Below are 21,349 nucleotides of genomic sequence, written 5' to 3'. Positions count from 1 at the left end.
TACACATTTAAGATTCTTGGGCCCCCATAATGAAAAACTCTTCCAATATGTTTTTATTCCAATCTCCTGACTTCAGATTTGCATAACCACCGACGCAACCATCGGGCGGTGACACGCAGGGTTGTTTAAGGAGACCAACCAAATGATTTCCTCGCTTATAGGAGGTCACCTATGTTTGCTTTAATAACGAATAACATTGCCTACACTGAGCGGCTTGTCTTGTTTAATTGGCTGATAAGAGGCGAGGAGCACGGCTCAAGTGGAGACGGTTTCGAGTGGGCCGAGCCAGTACACTGATAATCGATATCCGGATGAAGAGTGTGGTGCGGTGTCTGCGATTGGTCCGCTTTCCTTATTTAGCTTGCGGTGGCTGGTAGAAAATCACGGCGGCATGCAACGCAAGGTTAAGAATGCCGCTAAGAAGGATCATTATCACGGAAAAGTTTACTGCGTGAGGTCGTAAAAATGCCGAAAGTGCTCCAAAACGTTACCCAGCCACGCAAGAATGTGTTACAGCAGCCCATGCTCTCTGGCAGGTGTGAGTAGTCAGTGCCTGAGCGATCGGCGGCAGCCATCTTTTATTCCTCACGGAACAGGACAGCCTGTAGCTCTTCAGAGAAAAATTGAGTTTTGTTCGGCATATTAATGCATCTTTAACGCGTAAACGTCACTTTGACGCCATGAGTTTTCGTGGTTTTGCGACGTCGTGTAACAGGCAGGTAAAATCGGTGCAGCCTGAGAACTTTTGATTAATAGCCGAGTTCTAATAGCAAAAAGGCGTCGAATCAGAAAAGCTATTTTTCTTTTGTTCTCCGCAGTCATGCATAATCAGTGTGTTCACATCATATCAGCTGGAAAGAAACCGCGGTGTTACCGTGGTTTTTGTGACGTCGCGTGACAGACAAGCGAAGAGGGAGTATATAAAAAAAAGTTGTTGGCCGATGGTGGAGGGATGATTGCAGAAATGGAACAGAAGAGTTTGGAGTAGCTTTACGGTATAGCGCCCCTGACTGTGTACATCTCCCGCTGCCGCCTTTTAGCACATTTTATTGACACGAAGCGTAGTTGCCCTTTAAGCACATACCTTCTTAAGCGAAAGCTTTAGCTCGGGTGCTTCTATCTAAATACATGTAAAAGGAGGATTCGTTTTTGACGGCAACCACAGCACCAAATTTGACGAAGTTTGTAAGAAAATAAAAAAAAAATGTATTAACATATAGATACAGCTTTTGCAGAACACTTATACACAACGTAAGAACTTCACATAAGATATATGACAAATCGAATTTGTCCGCTCTGAATGATGTAATGGATACCGTTTACTAAACCGCAATATGTGTTATTGATGCAGACCTATTATTTTTAAACTTCGTGTTTCTATATTTTTCAAACTTCCGAATACTTGAAAATATTTTTTTACACATTCAGGCCTCTAAATCGAGATTCCGCTTCCAACAGTCACTAGAATTTAACCTTCTCTCTCCAATACAGCAAACATCATTAAAATCGGTCCAGGGGTTATCTCAGAAAAACGTCTTTGCGCTTTTCACCTTTTTGAATAGGCAGCGTTGGAGTTGGACCCGAGCTAGAGCTTCCTCTCATGTTCCTATAATGCGCGTGTGCCATTCGGGCCACGGCTGCAGCGTGTCCCTAGAAGCGGCGTAGACTCCGCTTCAGGAGGTCAGGAAGAACATGGCGCACTACGCCGGCTGCGAGTGAGAGGGGGTCTGGAGAGGAGGTAGATGTCGCTACTCAGAAGAATGCAGATATTCTAGGGAGTTTACTTACAATGGGATCTAATCGCCTTCACCAACGGCCGTATGGCTTAAGATGAACAACAAAGGATGTTAGCTTGCGCATTGTACCACTGCAACAATGTTGTTGTTCTTTTTAATTTTGCTTGTTTTCATTTCAGTACACAGTAGACTGCGACCGAGTTCCACAGCTGCCTATTATCGGACTTGATGCCGGTGCTTGGATGCGACTGGGTCCCGAGGACTACGTCGTGAAGGTAATAATGTCACGTAGTGGTGACGTTGAAGAACACAGTAGCACAACTGTGAACGACAAAACTAAATTTTATTGGGCGAACCTGTGCCCACAAAACAGGCTACACTTATAGCACAACAATAGCGGCGAACACAGTCGGCGATCGTCGAAAATCTGATCAGAGGGTCAAGCGCGTCGGCTTTTATAGAGCAGTCGTCGAATGTTCCAGACTAATCGTTCGGACCCGCGTACCTTCCACAAAGTTCTACACCATTCGCGTCAGGTGATGAAATGAGATAACATAAGGTTCGGCGACAACAGACAGCGGATAGAAGCATCGATAACTTTCCAGAAACTTCGGATACATGCAGGCGCGTCCCACGCTGTGCGATTACATTTGTTAGGCGGTGAAACGTGGTTGCCCGATACAGATAAGTACACGCGTCAATACCCCCTCTTAAAAAGCATTGTCCCGATGCTACAAATATAAGAGAGCGAAACACAAAAGGACACATATTAAACATAAGTAACAAAACAACGAAAAGAAACAAAGTCCAAAGGTCAGTCACGCAAAGCCCCAAAGTTCATTAACGCTGGTAGTACGGCATGAGTCGCACAACGTGGACTATTTCAGGTCGTGAGCGGCGCCGCTGTCATAGCGAAATGCCGTCTGGCACGACCTCATAGTCCAGTGCGCCAATACGTCGGATGATCTTGTACGGTCCGAAATAGCGACGCAAAAGCTTCTCGCTCAGTCCTCGTCGGCGTATAGGGGTCCAAACCCAAACACGGTCACCGGGTTGGTACTCGACGAAGCGTCGTCGGAGGTTGTAGTGTCGGCGGTCGGTCCTCTGCTGGCTCATGATTCGCAGGCGGGCGAGCTGTCGGGCTTCTTCGGCGCGCTGGAGTTAGCTAGCTACGTCAACATTCTCTTCGTCAGTTACGTGCGGCAGCATGGCGTCAAGCGTCGTCGTCGGGTTCCTGCCGTAAACCAGCTTAAACGGCGTGATCTGTGTTGTTTCTTGCACCGCCGTGTTGTAAGCAAAGGTTGCGTACGGCAGGACCGCGTCCCACGTCTTGTGTTCGACGTCGACGTACATTGCTAGCATGTCGGCGAGGGTCTTGTTCAGGCGCTCCGTGAGACCATTAGTCTGCATATGGTAGGCAGTTGTCCTCCTGTGGTTTGTCTGGCTGTACTGCAGAATGGCTTGGGTGAGCTCTGCTGTAAAAGCCGTTCCTCTGTCGGTAATGAAGACTTCTGGGGCACCATGACACAGCAGGATGTTCTCCACGAAAAATTTCGCCACTTCGGCTGCGCTGCCTTTTGGTAGAGCTTTAGTTTCAGCAAAGCGGGTGAGATAGTCCTTCGCCACGACGATCCACTTATTCCCGGAAGTTGACATCCGAAACGGCCCCAACAAATCCATCCCAATCTGCTGGAATGGTAGGTGAGGAGGTTCGCTCGGCTGTTATAATACTGCTGGCCTTTTCGGTGGTGTCCTGCGTCGCTGACAATCTCGGCATGTCTTGACGTAATGGGTGACGTCGGCGGTCAGACGCGGCCAGTAATACCTTTCCTGTATCCTCGACAGCGTCCGGGAGAATCCGAGGTGCCCAGCGGTTGGATCGTCGTGCAGGGCGTGCAGTATTTCTGGACGCAGCGCTGGCGGTACAACGAGAAGGTAGCTGGCGCGGACTGGTGAGAAGTTCTTCTTCACGAGCAGGTTGTTTTGTAGCGTGAACGAAGACAATCCACGCTTAAATGCCCTAGGGACAACGTCGGTGTTCCCTTCCAAATACTCGACGAGACCATTTAGCTCCGGGTCTCCTCGCTGCTGTTCGGCGAAGTCTTCCGCGCTTATTATTCCAAGGAAGGCGTCGTCATCCTCGTCATCTTGCGGCGGCGGGTCAATGGGGGCGCGTGATAGGCAATCAGCATCTGAGTGTTTTCGTCCAGACTTGTATGTTACAGCGATGTCGTATTCTTGTAGTCTAAGGCTCCACCGTGCCAGCCGTCCTAAAGGGTCCTTTAAGTTAGCTAGCCAACACAACGCGTGATGGTCGCTGACCACTTTTGAGGCCTACCATATAGGTAAGGGCGAAATTTCGCTGTAGCCCAAACGATGGCGAGGCATTCCTTTTCGGTTGTAGAATAATTGCCTTCCGCTTTTGACAACGACCGGCTAGCGTAAGCTATGACGTGTTCATGTCCATCTTTTCTCTGGACTAGGACGGCACCGAGGCCTAGGCTACTGGCGTCAGTGCGGATTTCGGTATCGGCGTGATCGTCGAAGTGCGCAAGTACGGGCGGCGACTGCATACGTCGTTTTAGTTCTTGAACTCGACGGCACATTTAGTTAGCTGTGTCAGGGGCTCAGTGATGCGCGAAACGTCCTTGACAAATCGCCTGTAGCAGGCACACATGCCAAGAAATCTACGCACTGCCTTCGTGTCGGTGGGCTGCGGGAACTTTGCGACGGCAGCTGTCTTCTGCGGGTCAGGGCGGACTCCAGACTTGCTGATGACGTGGCCTAGGAACAGAAGCTCATCGTAAGCGAAGCGGCACTTTTCTGGCTTCAGAGTGAGCCCTGATGACTTGATGGCCTCGAGTACTGTGGCAAGCCGCCTAAGGTGATCGTCGAAATTTCCGGCGAATACAACGACGTCATCCAAGTAAACGAGACAGGTCTGCCACTTCAATCCTGCTAAAACCGTGTCCATCACGCGCTGGAACGTTGCAGGCGCCGAGCACAGTGCAAATGGCATAACCTTGAACTCATGGAGGCGGTCTGGCGTGATGAAGGCGGTCTTTTCACGATCCCTTTCGCCGACTTCTATTTGCCAGTAGCCAGATTTGAGGTCCATCGATGAGAAGTATTTAGCATTGCAGAGCCGATCCAATGCGTCGTCTATCCGTGGGAGGGGGTATACGTCTTTCTTCGTGATTTTGTTCAGTTGACGATAATCGATACAGAAACGTAGGGTTCCGTCCTTTTTCTTCACTAAAACAACTGGAGACGCCCACGGGCTTTTCGACGGCTGGATGATGTCGTCGCGCAGCATTTTGTCGACTTGTTGTCTTATAGCTTCGCGTTCTCGCGTCGTAACTCGGTAAGGGCTCTGGCGGAGTGGTCGAGCGCACTCTTCGATTATTATGCGATGCTTTGCGACTGGTGTCTGTCGAATCTTCGATGACGTCGAAAAGCAGTCTTTGTATCGTCGAGGCAGACTTCTGAGCTGCTGCCGCTTAATCACGGGGAGACTTGGATTTATGTCGAAGTCTGGCTCGGGAACTACGGTCGTCGGGGTGGATGCGACAGAATCCGAGAGAACAAACGCATTGCTCGCGTCCAGAGTTTCCTCGATGTATGCGATCGTCGTGCCCTTGTTGATGTGCTTGAACTGCTGGCTGAAGTTTGTCAGTAACACTGTCGTGTTTCCTCCGTGCAGTCGAGCGATCCCTTTCGCGACGCATATTTCACGGTCGAGCAGTAGACGTTGGTCGCCTTCGATGACGCCTTCTACGTCAGCGGGTATTTCGGTGCCGACCGAAATAACAATGCTGGAGCGAGGCGGGATGCTTACTTGATCTTCGAGCACACTCAAGGCGTGGTGACTACGAAGGCTCTCCAGCGGTATCGCTTTATCTTGCGACAGCGTTATTAACTTCGACTTCAGATCGATGATTGCGCCGTGTTGGCTCAGGAAGTCCATACCGAGAATGACGTCTCGTGAACACTGTTGGAGGATAACGAAGGTGGCAGGGTAAGTACGGGCATGAATGGTTATTCTTGCCATGCAGATTCCAGTCGGCGTAATCAGGCGTCCTCGAGCGGTGCGAATTTGAGGGCCTTCCCATGCAGTCTTAACCTTCTTCAACTGGGTGGCGATGTGTCCACTCATGACGGAGTAATCAGCACCGGTGTCCACTAAGCCGGTAACTACGTGGCCGTCGAGAAGCACGTCGAGGTCGGTGGTTTTTTGTCTGGCGTTGCAGTTAGGTCTTGGCGTCGGATCACGGCTGCATCGTGTTGAACTGAAGCTGGAACGTCGCGTCGTCAAGCCGTCTTTCGTCGGTGTAGTCTTGGCTTCTTGACTTCGTCAGAACGGCGGCGTGTCGTCATTAGGTCGTCGAAATGGTTTCTTCGTCGTCTTCATCGGCGGCGGAGGATCTTCGTCAGTTCGACGAACAGCAGCCGCACCTCCACCGGTTGCTGCTTTTAGTTTTCCGGATATGGGCTCGCAGACCGGCCCCGAGCTGGACCACTGTATGGTCGGCGCTGCGGTGACAGGTAGCGGCCTGGTGACGGCGAACGGGATGGTCGTCGAGAGTTCCACTGAGTGGCGGCTAGGTAATCGGCGATTTCACGTGGGCGCTCCCCAAGCTGTGGACGCGGCGAGTTGACGGCGAACCCCTCAGTCCCAAGTCGCGGTATGGGCATCGGCGATACACATGGCCGGCTTCTCCGCAGTGATAGCAGAGCGGGCGTTGGTCGGGGGCTCACCAAATGTCCGTCTTCCTCGCGTAGGTGCGCTGGGCGACGGGTGGGCGTGCCGGCGGCGGCGGCGGCGGACGACGGAATTGCGGCGTTGCAGGACCCTGGCACGGTCGCACAGGGGGGCCTTGATGGCGGGCGACGGCGGCGGCGTAGGTAATTGCTTCCGGCTGCGGTGATTCTGGTTCCACCTCAGGAACTCCAAGGGATCGGCGCACCTCTTCTTCCACGATGTCGGCGATCGAGGCAACTTGAGGCTGCGACGAAGGCAAGACCTTGCACAGTTCTACGCGCACAATGGTCCTGATGGTCTCGCGCAGATCGTCCGTGGCCAGTGATTGAATTCCTGCGTAGTGGGTAGAGCTTGTACGGTGGTTGAATTGCCGGTTCCGCCTTTCGGGTGTCTTCTCGATGCTGGTTGCCTCGCGAAGGAACTCTTCTACGGTCTTCGGTGGGCTTCGTACCATTGCGCCGAAAAGTTCTTCCTTCACACCACGCATGAGAAGGCGGACTTTCTTCTCCTCGGGCATATCCGGGTCGGCGTGGCGGAAGAGACGGTTCATTTCTTCCGTGAAGATGGCAACGTTCTCGTTCGGCAGCTGCACTCAGGCGTCCAGCATGGCTTCGGCCCTTTGCTTGCGCACGACGCTCGTAAAGGTGCGCAGGAAACCGCTACGGAAGAGGTCCCATGTCGTCAAGGTCGACTCCCGGTTCTCAAACCACGTTCTGGCGGCATCTTCTAAGGCAAAGTATACATGCCGCAGCTTGTCGTCGGACTCCCAGTTGTTAAAACTCGCGATTCGCTCGTAGGTCTCCAGCAAGGATTCTGCGTCTTCAGTCGCTGCTCCATGGAAGGTCGGTGGGTCCCGAGGTTGTTGTGGGATAACGGGGGACGCTGGGGCAGCCATTGCGGTTGTTTTGACCTCGATCTTCTTTGTCGACTCAGGTAGAAGTCCGTGCTCTGGGGGCAGTCCTTGCAGTCTGCGGCTAGCACGCTGGTCTTGGGCGATGTTGGTTTTGTCCTCGGGCTTCGGGCTTGGATCGCGGCTTTGCGGGTGCGTTCGGTACATGAACGCACAAGCACCTCCACCAAATGTCACGTAGTGGTGACGTTGAAGAACACAGTAGCACCACTGTGAACGACAAAACTAAATTTTATTGGGCGAACCTGTGCCCACAAAGCAGGCTACACTTATAGCACAACGATAGCGGCGAACACAGTCGGCGATCGTCGAAAATCTAATCAGCGGGTCAAGCGCGTCGGCATTTATAGAGCAGTCGTCGAATGTTCCAGACTAATCGTTCGGACCCGCGTGCCTTTCACAAAGTTCTACACCATTCGTGTCAGGTGATGAAATGAGATAACGTAAGGTTCGGCGACAACAGACAGCGGATAAAAGCATCGATAACTTTCCGGAAACTTCGGATACATGCAGGCGCGTCCCACACCGTGCGATTACATTTGTTAGGCGGTGAAACGTGGTTGCCCGATACAGATAAGTACACGTGTCAATAACTAGTTAATTCGTTGGTTTAGGGATTGTTGTTGTAACTGTAACTTTTGTTGTCTGGGTATTTTTTGAAACATCCACAAACTAGAACTGGTGAATCTGCGCCCCCATTCCCGTTGCCAGTCAAGCTGTTTCAACCCATTTTCCACCCATAAAGAAACAAACGAGCATATTTAGTACGCTCTGTGCGACTCCAAATTTAGATATCTTTACACACAATTTTCATTTGGCAATCTAAATGCATGATAAAAAAAGAAATTATTTTAAGGAAAAGTGCACACATATTTTGTGGGCACAAACTGTCCCTCTTGAAATACAAGCTCCACAAGCGTCGTGCATGGATATATACACGTGTTCTTGTTAAGGAAGAGAGTCCACGCAGCACAATGCGCCGTTGCCTTTCACTAAATGTCTATGGCATCCAGTTTGTTTTGTCACGGCGTACATGATTTGGAACGCGCGACGCATCTGGGTAAGGGGGTGAACAACACCACGAGATCCCAGCATCTGCAATGAATCGTAACATGGCCAAATGCACCGTCGTGCAAGTTTCTTTTGTCGGATCCAGTAATGCATCGAATGACATCGTATTGTTTTCCCAGCGCATCGCATTAGGTAAACGGCTCCGTGGTTGCTCAGTTTGTAAGAGCATCGCACGCGTATAACGATGACATGGGTTCATGCCCCATCAGCGGCCAGTTGCTTTTTCATTTCCATTCATGAATAATTTCTTTAATACAAATACTAAGTGCTTGTAATTTCCCAGATGCTGTCCCTGGTGTCTTTAGTTGTTGGCTTCTTGTGATATGAATAATAGGAAAATTCAGCCCTCTTTTTCATTTCTTCTTGTTCATCCTGCTGATAATTCAAAGGAGAGGTGCGAGCGTTCAATGACAAGAACGTCGCCGACAACTTTTATAAATGTTATATATGATTTTTTCTGTAGACAACCTTGGCGTACTGTCGGTAAGGACGGCGCACATCTGTGCAGTTTGTCCATTTATTTGTATCCACCCTTATTAAACAACAGGATGCCTTTTTCCTCTCTGACTTGATCAATTATTGTTGTCATCCGCACCATTTTGAAACGCCTGAATGGCACTGAAAGTAATTAAATCAGCTGAAGTTGGTGCAGATCAATACGCTAAATTTGGCTAAAAGAGAAAGACGGAAGGAACAAACAGACCTAAAAGCACAGTGGCACCGAGTGTATTCCTCTTACTTTGGTAGTCACACTACTTTTACTGACAAGATAGCGCGAGAAAAAGAAAAAGAAAGAAGGCTCCATGCTCGTTCAAGAAGACTTGCCATCATGTTTTCAATATGACGGCTTCGCATAATTCTGTTGCCAATTGCAACCAATCAGAATTTGCTATAGTATACATTGAAGAGCAGAGGTGGAGAAAGATTCAAGAAGCAGCTATAGTGCATGTAACACATAACACGAGAGCACTAATCGATGTGTCTGACTTCTTACAACTTTACATGGTTATCGCAGGTTGGCACTGTGTGCTACAGTGGCTTCGCTGTAGGACAAGAAGGAGTCTGGCTCTTGGGGCAGAACTACCTTCGCTATGTCTATATGTTCTTCCAGCAAGGCGGATGGAACAACCGCAAGGAAATCGCCATCGGATACGTCCAGAAACCAAGCAACTAAGCGGCGCTACGCCTATCGTCGTCAAATGATAATTTCATTTCAGAACTTCGCAAGTACCCGTTTGCATTCAAGAAGAAGGCAAGCTGGGGAATTTGGCGGCATCACATAAAAACATTTATTTTGCCGTAGTCTGTGTGAGAACATTTGTCTTAAAACAGATTACAGCCGTTGGCATGACTTGTTCTTAACTTTTTCTTCTAGCATCATGAAGCAGAAGTCAATCAAAAAATACCAGTGGCAGAGCCATAGTCATCGTTACCAATGAAACATTCTACGCACATTTAATGACCATGTTATGTTTGACCTGATGGCTAGGCACTACAAAATCGTAACGGCCGTTACATATGAGGTTTGGTTTGCATGTGGACTTATCCGCGGTCTACGCAGCCTATTGGCCAAATATCCAAAAAGGCGTTATGTTAGTAGGCCAGTGTATCAAGTTCCAACATATTTCACCTGTCCTAAAGATCTATTTTATCTTGCGTGTTCCAGTGGAATACACCCGATCAAATAGTGCTATGTAATTTTTGTTTCAGATGCTCCGTATCCGAGCACGACGTATAACACGATACAGTTTGTGTCGGTTTCACTCCCACTCATGCAAGCGCTTCCGACAAAGTCTTCAATCTATGCTGACAGACGCCTGCGTCGAGGCACAAAGGTTATCACGGGCCTCAAACGCTCTCTTAGCAGGCACTTAAGGGTTTACCCGGGAAGTATTATTTTCTATAAACTGCATTACGAAATCTCAAAAGATTACGCTTGCAGATCGTTAATCTGGCGCCAATAAATTTGCCTTCGATCTAAAAGTGGCGATAGAACCCAGCCCGAACAAAACATGAACAGTCACGGAAGGTAAACCATTAAAGTTGCCTGATAGCATACGTATCAGAAAAGAAACCAACGAAAAGTGCGATACACTTACCTGTTGGAGAAATAAATAGCAGAACAACAGAAATTATTCAGCTTGCCATTATATAACAATCTGCAGGTCACACACGCATACTTTCCGGAAAACAACGGTGATCAGTGACCCGCAGTGCAAAAAAAATTATAATATTCATCTGGCAGGGACAGCAGCAATCACATACCTTATCCCAGCAATGCGCACATGCTGTCTCGACTAGCAGCGCCAATGAGTTCATCTTGCATGCGTTGGATGTACGCCTTCAATGGCCAGGCGGCACAGGTAGGTGATATTTTTACGCATACCCTAGTCGGTCTGATGGGATTTTCATTCTGCCAGGTTTCTGTTCCTGACCATTCACTCATAAGAAAGCCGAGTGCTGGGCCCGATCCGGATGCATCATGCCATTCCGCAAAAGTAACAGCGCCTACGTGAGGGAGGAATTCTCTTCACCACACCAAAACCGCACAGCGTATACAAAGGAGTACACACAAGAGGACCATTTCTGAGCGTGATGTGGGAGGAGTTCGGTGACGTCAGCCGGCGCGAAGAATTCCCGTAGACGTGCCCTGCTCACACGGGCGAGGGTATCGGGGAGAGAGATCAGTGTTGGCAGAGTGCTCTGGCGGCTTCTTCTCTCGACAGCACTGTTCCTTTCTTCATGTACACTTTGTTGGACGCTTCATATGTAGTGTCCCAAAGGGACGGAAAATATTAAACCAGCCGCCCCCTCGCCCCAAAAGAAATCTGAAGGGCGTCGTCACTTACCTTAACCGTTGTATTGGCACACGTGGAACCTTTGCACTTGTGACGGGACCACCAACCTCATCAAGGAAGTATTTGTGATAGCGTTGCCACACTATGGAGCAGCCAAATTGGTCAATGTCTTCTGACAACAGCACAAAATCTGGCTCCCTCCCCCGCCAAGCGCGGATCGCTTGTTCCGTCCGGACAGAAGTTCTACTCTCCCGGAAATACGCAGCGGCGGCCCGCCATATCCTAAAACTGGGACGTCAATGTAACCTAACGCGCACCTACCGCGCCGAAAGGCGGGATTTCTAGCCCATGTGAACACCTCTCAAAGGTTTCCTCAACACGCCCCGTAGCAAATTTCAATTTTAGGCAGGAATTTGTTAGATGCCCTTTAGGGAGTGTTCTACCGCAAGAATTGTCCAGATTGGTTAACTAATATTGCAATACGAATGTTTCATTGCCGCGAACCCATGATTTTGGGAGCCGAGTTTCGGCGCCAATACAGACACCCGTCACTTGCCCTTTCTAGCCTCGCAGCAAGATGGACTAGTTCGTAAAGGCTGAGTCACACCGTTGTCTTCAGGAGGTCGCGCAACAATCTGCAACCATTTGCGAAAAGAAACTGAAAGGCGACCAATCATAGAGAAAGGAATATGGACCAATGCTCCAGCCGGCAAGCCCGGGCGAGCGCGACATCCAAGCTGCAATTCCACAGCTTATCGTTCTCAGCGACAACTCTAGGGATCTACGCGATTCGCGCGCACTTCGCTGGTTCAGGCAAGAGCCACAGACTCTGATTCGAGCGAGCAATAAGACATCGTCACCGTGCTGATGTGCTCTGCCGTGCGTAGCGGCAGCGCGGAAGCCTCCGACGCAAAAGCGACATTGGTGGGTGCGCGCCCGCGCGTTTGCTATGGGTGGCCGACCACGCATATCATCCTGCCCGAACTTCGCGCGCGTGACATCGTCAGGAGTAATATATAAAATAAGTAGTAATTTCTAGTTCCCGTTGCGTGGGAGTCAAAGCATAATTTTTGAGCTTTCTCTTGCTGCTGCTCAGTTTCCTGCGAGGGCTACCGCGTACACTTGAAACGTTGCTGGAAATGCCGCACCCCAGCATCACGAGGCAAGACACCAACTGCGTTCCTGTAATCTGCCATGGTGGCGCGGAGTTTGTATTTGATGCGACGCGGTAGGACGCCGAATAAAACACTTGCTAACATACCTTTTGGCGTACCGCTGATTGGTTTCGCAGTGTTTCGACCAGGGTCGCGCGACTGGAAAATTTGAAAAATCGATCAACGAGAGACTGACCCAGAACAGTAACTTTTTGAGAAAAGCGAACGTGTGCGGCCATTTGCGACTAATCAGAATGCGGCCTCTTGGTCACGCGACCGCTTTCAGCTGCCGGTGTGAATGCGCCTTTATTGAACATGTTCCCAGATGTGGGCAGACTAACCAGAAAGTTTGGACCATCTGGGGTTCTTTAACGCGCACCTAAACCTAGGGCCCTATAACGTAAAACTATTCCAATACGTTTCTATTCCAATCTCCTGACGTCAAATTTGCGTAACCACCAACGCAAGCACCGGGCGGTCACCCGCAGGGTTGTCTGAACAGACCAATCAAACGCTCTCCTCGTTCATAGGAGGTCACTTTTGTTTGCTTGAAAAACGAATAACACTGCCTACACTGAGCGGCTTGTCGTATCTAATTGGCTGACAAGAGGCGAGGAGAACGCTCAAGTGGAGAGGGATTCGATCGGGCCGAGTCCCTGCACTGAAAGTCAATAACCGGGTGAAGAGGGTGGTGCCAGCCTCTACGATTGGTCGGCTTTCTCTTACTTAACTTGCGGTGGCTGGTCGAAAATCGCGGCGGCATGCAATGGAAGCACAAGAATGACGCTGAAACGGACCCTCAGCAACGAACAGTTGGCAGAATGAGGAGGTAAACGTGCCGAAAGTGCTCGAAAACGTTACACGGTCACGCAAGAAGTTTTATTGTACGCAAATACACCCATGCTCTCCGGCAGGTGCGAGTAGCCAGCGTCTTAGCGATCGGCGGCAGCCATCTTTTATTCCTTTTGGAACGGGGCAGCCTGCGGCTATTCCGAAGAAAATTCAGTTTTGTTCGGCATAATAATGCATCTTTATCGCGTATACGTCACGTTGACGCGGTGAGCTCTTGCGATTTTGTGACGTTGCGTGACAGGCAGGTGAAGTGGGTGAAGCCCGAAAACGTTTTACCAATAGCCGAGGGCTAATGCCGACAATGGGTCGAATCAGAAATAACTGCTTTTCTTTTTTCTGTCAAATCATGCATAATCAGTGCGTACACATCATATCAAATGGGGAGGTATCGCGGTTTTCGTGACGCCGCGTGACAGACAGGTGAAGTGGGGGTGGTCGAAAAAGTTTTTGACCAATCGTGGAGGGCTGATAGCAGAATTGGAATAGAAAAGTTTGGAATAGTTTTACGTTATAGCGCCCCTAAGCACACGGGTGTTTTCGCCCCCATCGAAATTCGGCCGCAATGGCCGTGACTCGATCCCGCGACCTCGCGATTAGCGGCCCAACACCACTAAGCAACCACGGCGGGTGTGGGGACAAGCAGACAAAACGGAAGTGCTTCTCTCTTGCTACGGTACAAAGTAAAGCAAATGCACACAGACATTCAGTTTGTATGTGTTATTTCTCTAAACTTTCATACGACTCTTGGAGCAACAGAATTAACAAACTGATGTTGCCTTGAATAATTATTGAAGTGACGCGTCGCTACGAGCGATGTCACAGCACAGACGTGTACGTAGACGCACTTGCGCGTATACGTCACCTCTTCGGCTATGAGCGCGGCGCCTTCGAGGAGAAGCGCAAACGGCGTTCGGTTTGAAATTTTTGCACTTTCCGTGGCACGTAGCGATGTGATACTGAGCCGACACGATCGTTAGCGCGCATTCTAACAACAGCGCTTGTCAGCCCACATTGCCATACCATACCTGGTGATGGGCTCTTTAAAAGCGGATTCACTCGACGGGAAGGAGGAGGGATTTGTGCAGGGGATAGCGCATCACGTGACGCGTGCGTCAGCAAAACGTGCTGCGCTCGGAGAGTCCGACTTTCTCCGACTGCACACCGGATTAAAAATGCTGGAACGTACTTCAGTCTGTACATTTTACGGCTGTCCCTACTCTATCTAGCCTAGTCAGCGTGAAGTCGGTCAACATGGGCTGTGCAATCGCGTTTGTGTCCGAAAAGGTGAAATTTCGCTTTGTTGTTTTGTTCGCAATAAGCACAGGTGCTACAATCGGACAGAGGCGCATAGACGGATGCTCTCGCCTGCGCTGCTGTGGTAGTGGCTCGAATGCATTAAGAAATTCAAGAAGAGCGGACAGTCCCATAGAGCCCAGCTGCCGAAGTAACTGTAGCGCACCAAGCGGATGGGTTTAACATCTTCCGGTTTTGGTTTTGGGCGCGCGCGTTTTGAACCCGAGCTGGTACATGCCACGGCAGCTCCGCTAATCACCGCGGCATTTTTTTTTTAACTTCCACTGTTGAACCACGCGCGGCTTTGGCGCGGAATGGTTTTATTATTTAGTAAAAATGATTGCGAAAGATCTTTGCAAGCCACCACCGAATCTATGCCACATACAATTTCATAAAGTAAACGGAAGACGTCTTCTTAAATGATGAAATGCTTATTCTGCTCTATAAATGCTTGTTCTGGGATTTTAGTGCATTCATCCAAAGTTGTTGCCCCAGGTAAGCGAAAGTAGTTGCTGTAAGAAGCTCCACCGGACACCAACAGCTAAAAAAGGCTAATCACAAGAATGCATCATTTTCGTATGTAGACCTAGCGAGAATGATACGTGTAGAGGCTAAAGGTGCGTATGTTGTGAATGGGCGGCATTAGAAATCAATTCACCTTTATATAAATTTCGAAGCAAATAGACTCCTCCCAAACAATGCCATAAAATGTGAAGAAAACATCTCATTTTCATGCATTCCTCCCTTCCCTGGCGCTATTTCCTGCATTTTAAGAGCACAAATACACAGGTGACGGTACGTTTCCAAAACAACTTGGCATCAGTCACCGCGATTGTAGGCCCAAGTACACAGAGGTGGCCACAACACAGGCTTCCAGCCAAGTAACGCGCTGGCAGAGTGCCTTCCACTCACACTCCAGACAAATTTGTGGGTGCCAAGCCTGTTTTCAGTCGCTGAGAAGACATAATTTTGAAGTTCTTGGTTTTTGCTCTCCTTGGCGTTATCTCTTGCGCATCCTACCTGCCCGAGCAAGACACTCCCCTGTTATCACTCTTGGATATCGCTCGTCGCGTTTTCAACAAGCGTGAGTACCGAAAGAAGATATTTTTTGTTGCTGGGCAATGAAAAAATTGGAGGACGCTTAAGCTTCGCCTTCAAGAGTGGGACGCGACAGCGTTCCCGTAGACCCGCCAAGGGGTCGACAATGCGCTACGGCACAGCGATCACTTACGATGCGCCCCGCATCGGACTCAGCGCCCACCTATCACGCGGTGAGCGTCGAGCAACGCAGCGTTCGGCGTGGCAACGAAACGTGCGCCTGAGTGAACGGAACGAACCAAAGAACTCGGTGTCTCGGAGGGGAAACAATCTGCGCCAGCCAAACGTCGTGATCGGCACGGGCAAAGAGATAGATAGTTATCTAAACCGGGAGCACGGCGAAGCGTCGTCAGGGGAGAGGGAGTCCCGCGACGCGCCTGGCAGCGGTCCCAATGCGCGCGCGGCGCGCCTCCTGTCGGGGCAGCGCCGTACATTGAGAGGAGGGGGTCTTCTGTGTTTGCCGCAAGATGGCTCTGCGTGTGCGGAAAGCGCAGAAGAAATGCAGCGGAAACGCACTTCGCAACTCGTGTAATTGTGACTTCTGTACGTTACATGTTCATAATTACCGATATACACCGCAGTATAACTTTCCACGGCTCGTTTCGAAGCCAACACCGCATTCACTAGAGGCGCGTTTGCACCGCTTGGAAGCATCGAACTCGTGGCTGAGTGGTAGCGTCTCCGTCTCACACTCCGGAGACCCTGGTTCGATTCCCACCGGGCCAATCTTGGAAGTTGCTTTTTATTTATGAAGCGCCTGCCGTGATTTATCGCTCACGGTCAACGCCGCAAACGCCGACACCGACGCCGACGACACCGGCTTTTCTGCGACACGAGCTCCTTAACGCTATCGCGTTAAAAGCGAGACAAACTTGCCCCTGAAATTCTGTACACGCCAAACTAACTGTCAACGTGGCCAGCCTGCTTTTTTGCCAACTGCTTAACAACCACAGGCGAGGCGAGCATGCCTCACATGTATCCCAAAAAGTTAGGAATTACAGTAAGTTTGGAGGTCAGGGAATGCGTCACGAACTTGTCCCAGTCAAAAAAAGTTTATTCAAAATATGAAAGTACACAGGAAACGTTGAACAGGACATCTGAATCCCTAGCTCAAGGCTAGTTGGGATTCATGCTAATTATAGTTCACAATCTTAACAGGAATATGAGAAAGTGTCAAAAAATCATATATACATAAAGATTTATTCATAAACAGAAGGCAGGGTGCGTGTGATAGCTACCAGAAACACAGAGAACGGAATTTGCATTTAGTAAATTATACACTGCAAGTGAGATGAAAACTCTATGCAGATAATACTACCGAGTGATAATGGTGTTTCACTGATACTGAAAAATATTTTGCTTGTTTTCCGATGGTAAGCTGTTCCATAGAAGTACTCCAGTGTTGTTTAACCTTGGCCTTCCATATACATTACGCATTTTCGGCAAGAAAAAATTTCCATTAAGTGCGCTGCGTGTATTGCTTCTGTTTTGTAAAAAAATTGGTACACTCAAAGGACAGTTAGTGGTTATGTAATTATGAGCATTCAATATAGTTCTAAGATTCAGAAATAAATTAAAAGGCAGTATATTTAAACTTTGAAACAGCGGCATTGATTTAGCATTGTAATCCGAAAAAGCAATACATCGCAAGGCCCTTTTCTGAAGAAGTACAATAGTTTCTACATATTAAACGAACGTGTTACCCCAAGATGCAATACAGTAGGATAGATGGCTATGAAATATGCTAAAGTAACTTGTTCTCACAGTGGCAGTGTGGAAGTAATAACGGCATTTGTACAGCATAAAACAAGCCTTGCTCAACTTTTTACACAGCAATGCAATGTGAGGCTTCCAAAGGAGTTGCTCATCTAGTGTGACACCTAAGTATAGTATTGAACTCGCCCGCTCAAGTATATTATAGTTTAGAGAAAGCGAATGACAATGTTTTAGTGGGGCTTTCCACGAAGAAGTAAAGAGAATATATTTAGTTTTCTTGATATTCAGAGCTAGCTTATTTGACGCGAACAACTGGTTAACACTTCGTAGTTCATTATTAGCCACTTGAAATGTTTTGTCCAAGGAGCCTAGCGCACAAACTAGAGCAGTGTCGTCTGCATACATAACAGCAGAGAAGTTTTTAAGGCATCAGGAAGATCGTTTACAAATAAAGAAAAAAAAATTACCGACGATTACGTTACTTCCTAATGCGAAATTTGAGCGCAGCAAATAAGCTGTTTCACCTTTTCGATAGATTGAGGCAAAGAAATCGAGCAACACACGTATGCGCTATCACAGAATTTTTTTTTATTTTTCACACGTATTCCTTTAACAAAGACTCCACTAACAGTTCTTGACAGTCATGAAGGAAGCTTTGTGGTCGGAGAAATAGACTGATATATGTTCGACTTGGTACACCAATGCTTGATTCTCAAAGACGAGATCTATACAAGTGCCTCGCGAGGTTGTCACAGCCGTGGGACGCGTTACGAGCGAGAGGAACGGGATGTTCTCCCGCATAAGTGTTAGGAAATTGCTGTTTGTCTTTATGTCAACATTAAAGTCCCCCACTACTAACATCGGTGTGGATCGATGGACGGTTAATGCGAGTTGCAGGAAGTGCACGACGTCTTTCGTGAGTGCGGTAGCGGACTCACGAAAGCGGTATCAGTCGGTCGCTGCTAGCGCTGGGGGGATGAAAGGGGGGCGGAGCTGGTTACGAGGCCGACGACAACGCCGACGCGAAACCCAGGAACGGACGCCAAAGAGCCATTTGTGTAGCCAGCCCTCCACCACAGTCTCTCCTCCTCCCTTCCATCATCCTCCCTCGCCCGGAGAGCCGACAGCGCGCATGCGCGGCGGCGGAGCAGATTCGTCGGCGAGCTGGTTACGAGGCCGACGACGACGCGAAACCCAGGAACGGACGCCAAAGAGCCATTTGTGTAGCCAGCCCTCCACCACAGTCTCTCCTCCTCCCTTCCATCATCCTCCCTCGCCCGGAGAGCCGACAGCGCGCATGCGCGGCGGCTGCGGAGCAGATTCGTCGGCGAGCTGGTGACGAGGCCGACGACAACGCCGACGACGACGACGCCGACGACGACGCCGACGACGACGCGAAACCCAGGAACGGACGCCAAAGAGCTGCGCTCTAAAAAATATTAGCCCTAGTACTGTGCCTTGTGGGATCCCTGTAACAACGTCAGAAACGTCTGATTTGGTATCTGCAATGGAAAGTAGTTGTTTTCTGTTATTGAGATAGCTGCAGAAAAATTTTAGAGTTAGAGCTCGAAAACCATGGCGTTCTAACTTCTTTAGCAGCATGTCATGATCCACAGTGTCAAACGCTTTTCTCACATCTAGAAATATGCCTGCGACACTTTTGTTGTTGTTCAAGTTAGAATTTGTGTAGTCACACGAAGCTAATACTGCTGTGCTTGTCGATCTTTTAGCTCGAAAACCATGCTGGCAGTAAGACAAAATGGATTCACGTTCAAGAAATGAAGTGATTCGCTGGACGATAAGTATTTCAGCGACGGTGTTTAAGCGACTTAAGACAGATATAGGACGATTGTTTTCTAGTAGGTTATGGTCCCCATTTTTGTAAATTGGAATAACCTTAGCCATATTTAGTAAGTCTCGATAGGTAGCAGTATAGCAAGAGAGTGATTGAATATTATTTCTAATGGCACGCACAGTATTTCAATACAATGCTTTAAGGCCACTGTGGATATTCCATCCTGACCAGTAGAATGTTTGAATGGCATGCCGTTAACTACGGACACTATCTCCTCCGCTGTAATGTCCACAAAACCAAGTGAGTTTGTCGTCCTTTCTGGGTAAGTAATGGACGAAAGAACAGGTAAATTATTAGATATCGCGTGACGAATCATACTGAAGTACGAGTTGAACGACGAGACTAAGAATTCCATAGATATTCCTAAGATTTTGAAGTCTGATTTCAGATTCAATACACGCGGAACTGCGGCACACAGCCGAGCTGCTATTCGCTAACTTCGCCATAACCCCAGGCGCCGCACGCGTAGCTCAGAGGTATCCCAAGGAGTAGCGAGATACAATAATATGGCAGTAAAGGGAAGCGTCACAAATTAGTCCCAGTAAGATTCAGTACACGCGAAACCGTCATCACGGCCTAGCTTCCTTTTGCTAACTGCGTCACAAAGCCGCGTGTGGGAAGCGTGACCAAAAACTATCGAAACAAGTTAAAGTAATGTTGGGGCTCATAGGAAGTTTCGCAACCATTTCCCAATACGAGCCATTAACTCAAATTAAGTGCCCCAGAACGGGCGCGCTGTCTTTCGCTAACTGCAACACTGGTCCGGGTTTTATGCCGTAAGCCTAAACTTGCTTGAAATTCGTCGCAGATTGTCAAATAAAATTTCCCACCTCGCCGTAGTCCAATGGTGCACAAAGACGAGCTTTATGGTTCTTTTTTTACTTCCTCCGCGTGGCCGGTAGCGCCGCTGCGGCCCATGCGCGTACGTGAGTATCAACTGAAGGTGCTTCAAGGTGGTTTCCTCCGCTTTCGTGCTCATGCTTCCCCTGCACCTTCCTCTCCCACTTTCCCCCTCACGCTCTTTTCGCTCTCACCGCATTTCAGCCCCACTGCGCTCCGCGTTCGCTCTTTAATTTTTAGCCGTACTCGTTACTCAAGCCTCTGTTTTCGGGCTCAGCAGCCCGTTGCTCTAGACACTAGGCCACGCACACTCCTTTCGTACCAAATGCAACCAGCTCTTCAAGACATTTGGTGCCTGCGTCATCTGCCAGTTTTACAGCGAAGATGTTTATGCGGACCCTTTGCTGTCAATGTCAGACTTTGCTAAAACTATCATCATCAGCAGTGCCTCGAGCGTCATCGTCTTGTTCTACAGCTGGCTCGTGGCGCCCGTCGGCGCTACCGTACGAAAGCGCTCGTGCCACTCCTCCCGCGATCGCCGTCGTCTTCTTCCCCAGCGGGCTCTGTTGCCGCGCCTCATTCCAGCGTAGAATTTCAGTTATGTCGTTGTAATGGGGAAGCTGCGGTTAGGGAGGTATGAGCCATCTATTGACTTACCTGATGGACAGATTTAATTTGAAGTAATTTAATTTTGTAGAATCGCAAGTAGCGATGCCGGAAGGATGCTGCTAATTACGCCACAACTATGGGAAGACCACGAGTAGCGCGTACTACTGAGGAAGAAGCTGCCTACCGCCAGCATCAGCGAGAATGGGCTCGTCTACGGGCTCCTTGGTAAGGCCAACTCCGAGCTGTGAGCCAGAGATGTCGAGTTTCAACGGTAGTGCCTTTAGGATGACCCCAAGTGCGGGGAAACGCATCGGCGCAGCCGATGTGTTTCCGATGTCTGATGTTCTCGAGACGCTGATTTCCTGGACGTCGCTTTCCTGGATCGAAGATACCCGATGGATCCCGTGGATCCCGTGGATCCCGTGTTCCCGTGGATCTGGGCCCGAAACGTACGCCGCAGGGTGCGGCAATATCCCCCTTTTATTCAATATTGACATGTCCAAGCTATCGAAATCACTCTCCAGAGTAAACGGCATCAACCACAGTCTCTATCCCGATGACATCACCATCTGGGGTGCCGGCGGCAGCGAGGGCGAGGTCAAAACTGCTCTTCAAGAAGCCCTTGACAAAACAGAACGTTCTCTGACCAACACGG

General features: G+C 49.3%; 1 protein-coding gene across 1 annotated transcript in view; it reads left to right on the top strand.

Annotated features, from left to right (window-relative positions):
* Window positions 1-9,769, top strand: part of LOC139050758 (cathepsin D-like) — a 37,582-nt gene extending 27,813 nt beyond the window's left edge. Inside the window, exons 7-8 of the mRNA XM_070527472.1 lie at window positions 1,916-2,011; window positions 9,495-9,769. Coding sequence (XP_070383573.1) covers window positions 1,916-2,011; window positions 9,495-9,653 — 255 coding nt within the window. The 3' untranslated portion in view covers window positions 9,654-9,769. The remainder of the gene's footprint in view (window positions 1-1,915; window positions 2,012-9,494) is intronic.
* The last annotated feature ends 11,580 nt before the right edge of the window (window positions 9,770-21,349 follow it).

The sequence above is a fragment of the Dermacentor albipictus genome, chromosome 10 (assembly GCF_038994185.2).
Source record: "Dermacentor albipictus isolate Rhodes 1998 colony chromosome 10, USDA_Dalb.pri_finalv2, whole genome shotgun sequence".
NCBI lineage: Eukaryota > Metazoa > Arthropoda > Arachnida > Ixodida > Ixodidae > Dermacentor > Dermacentor albipictus.
Note: the sequence above shows the minus strand (reverse complement) of the source record. Positions and strands in the feature narration are given on the sequence as shown.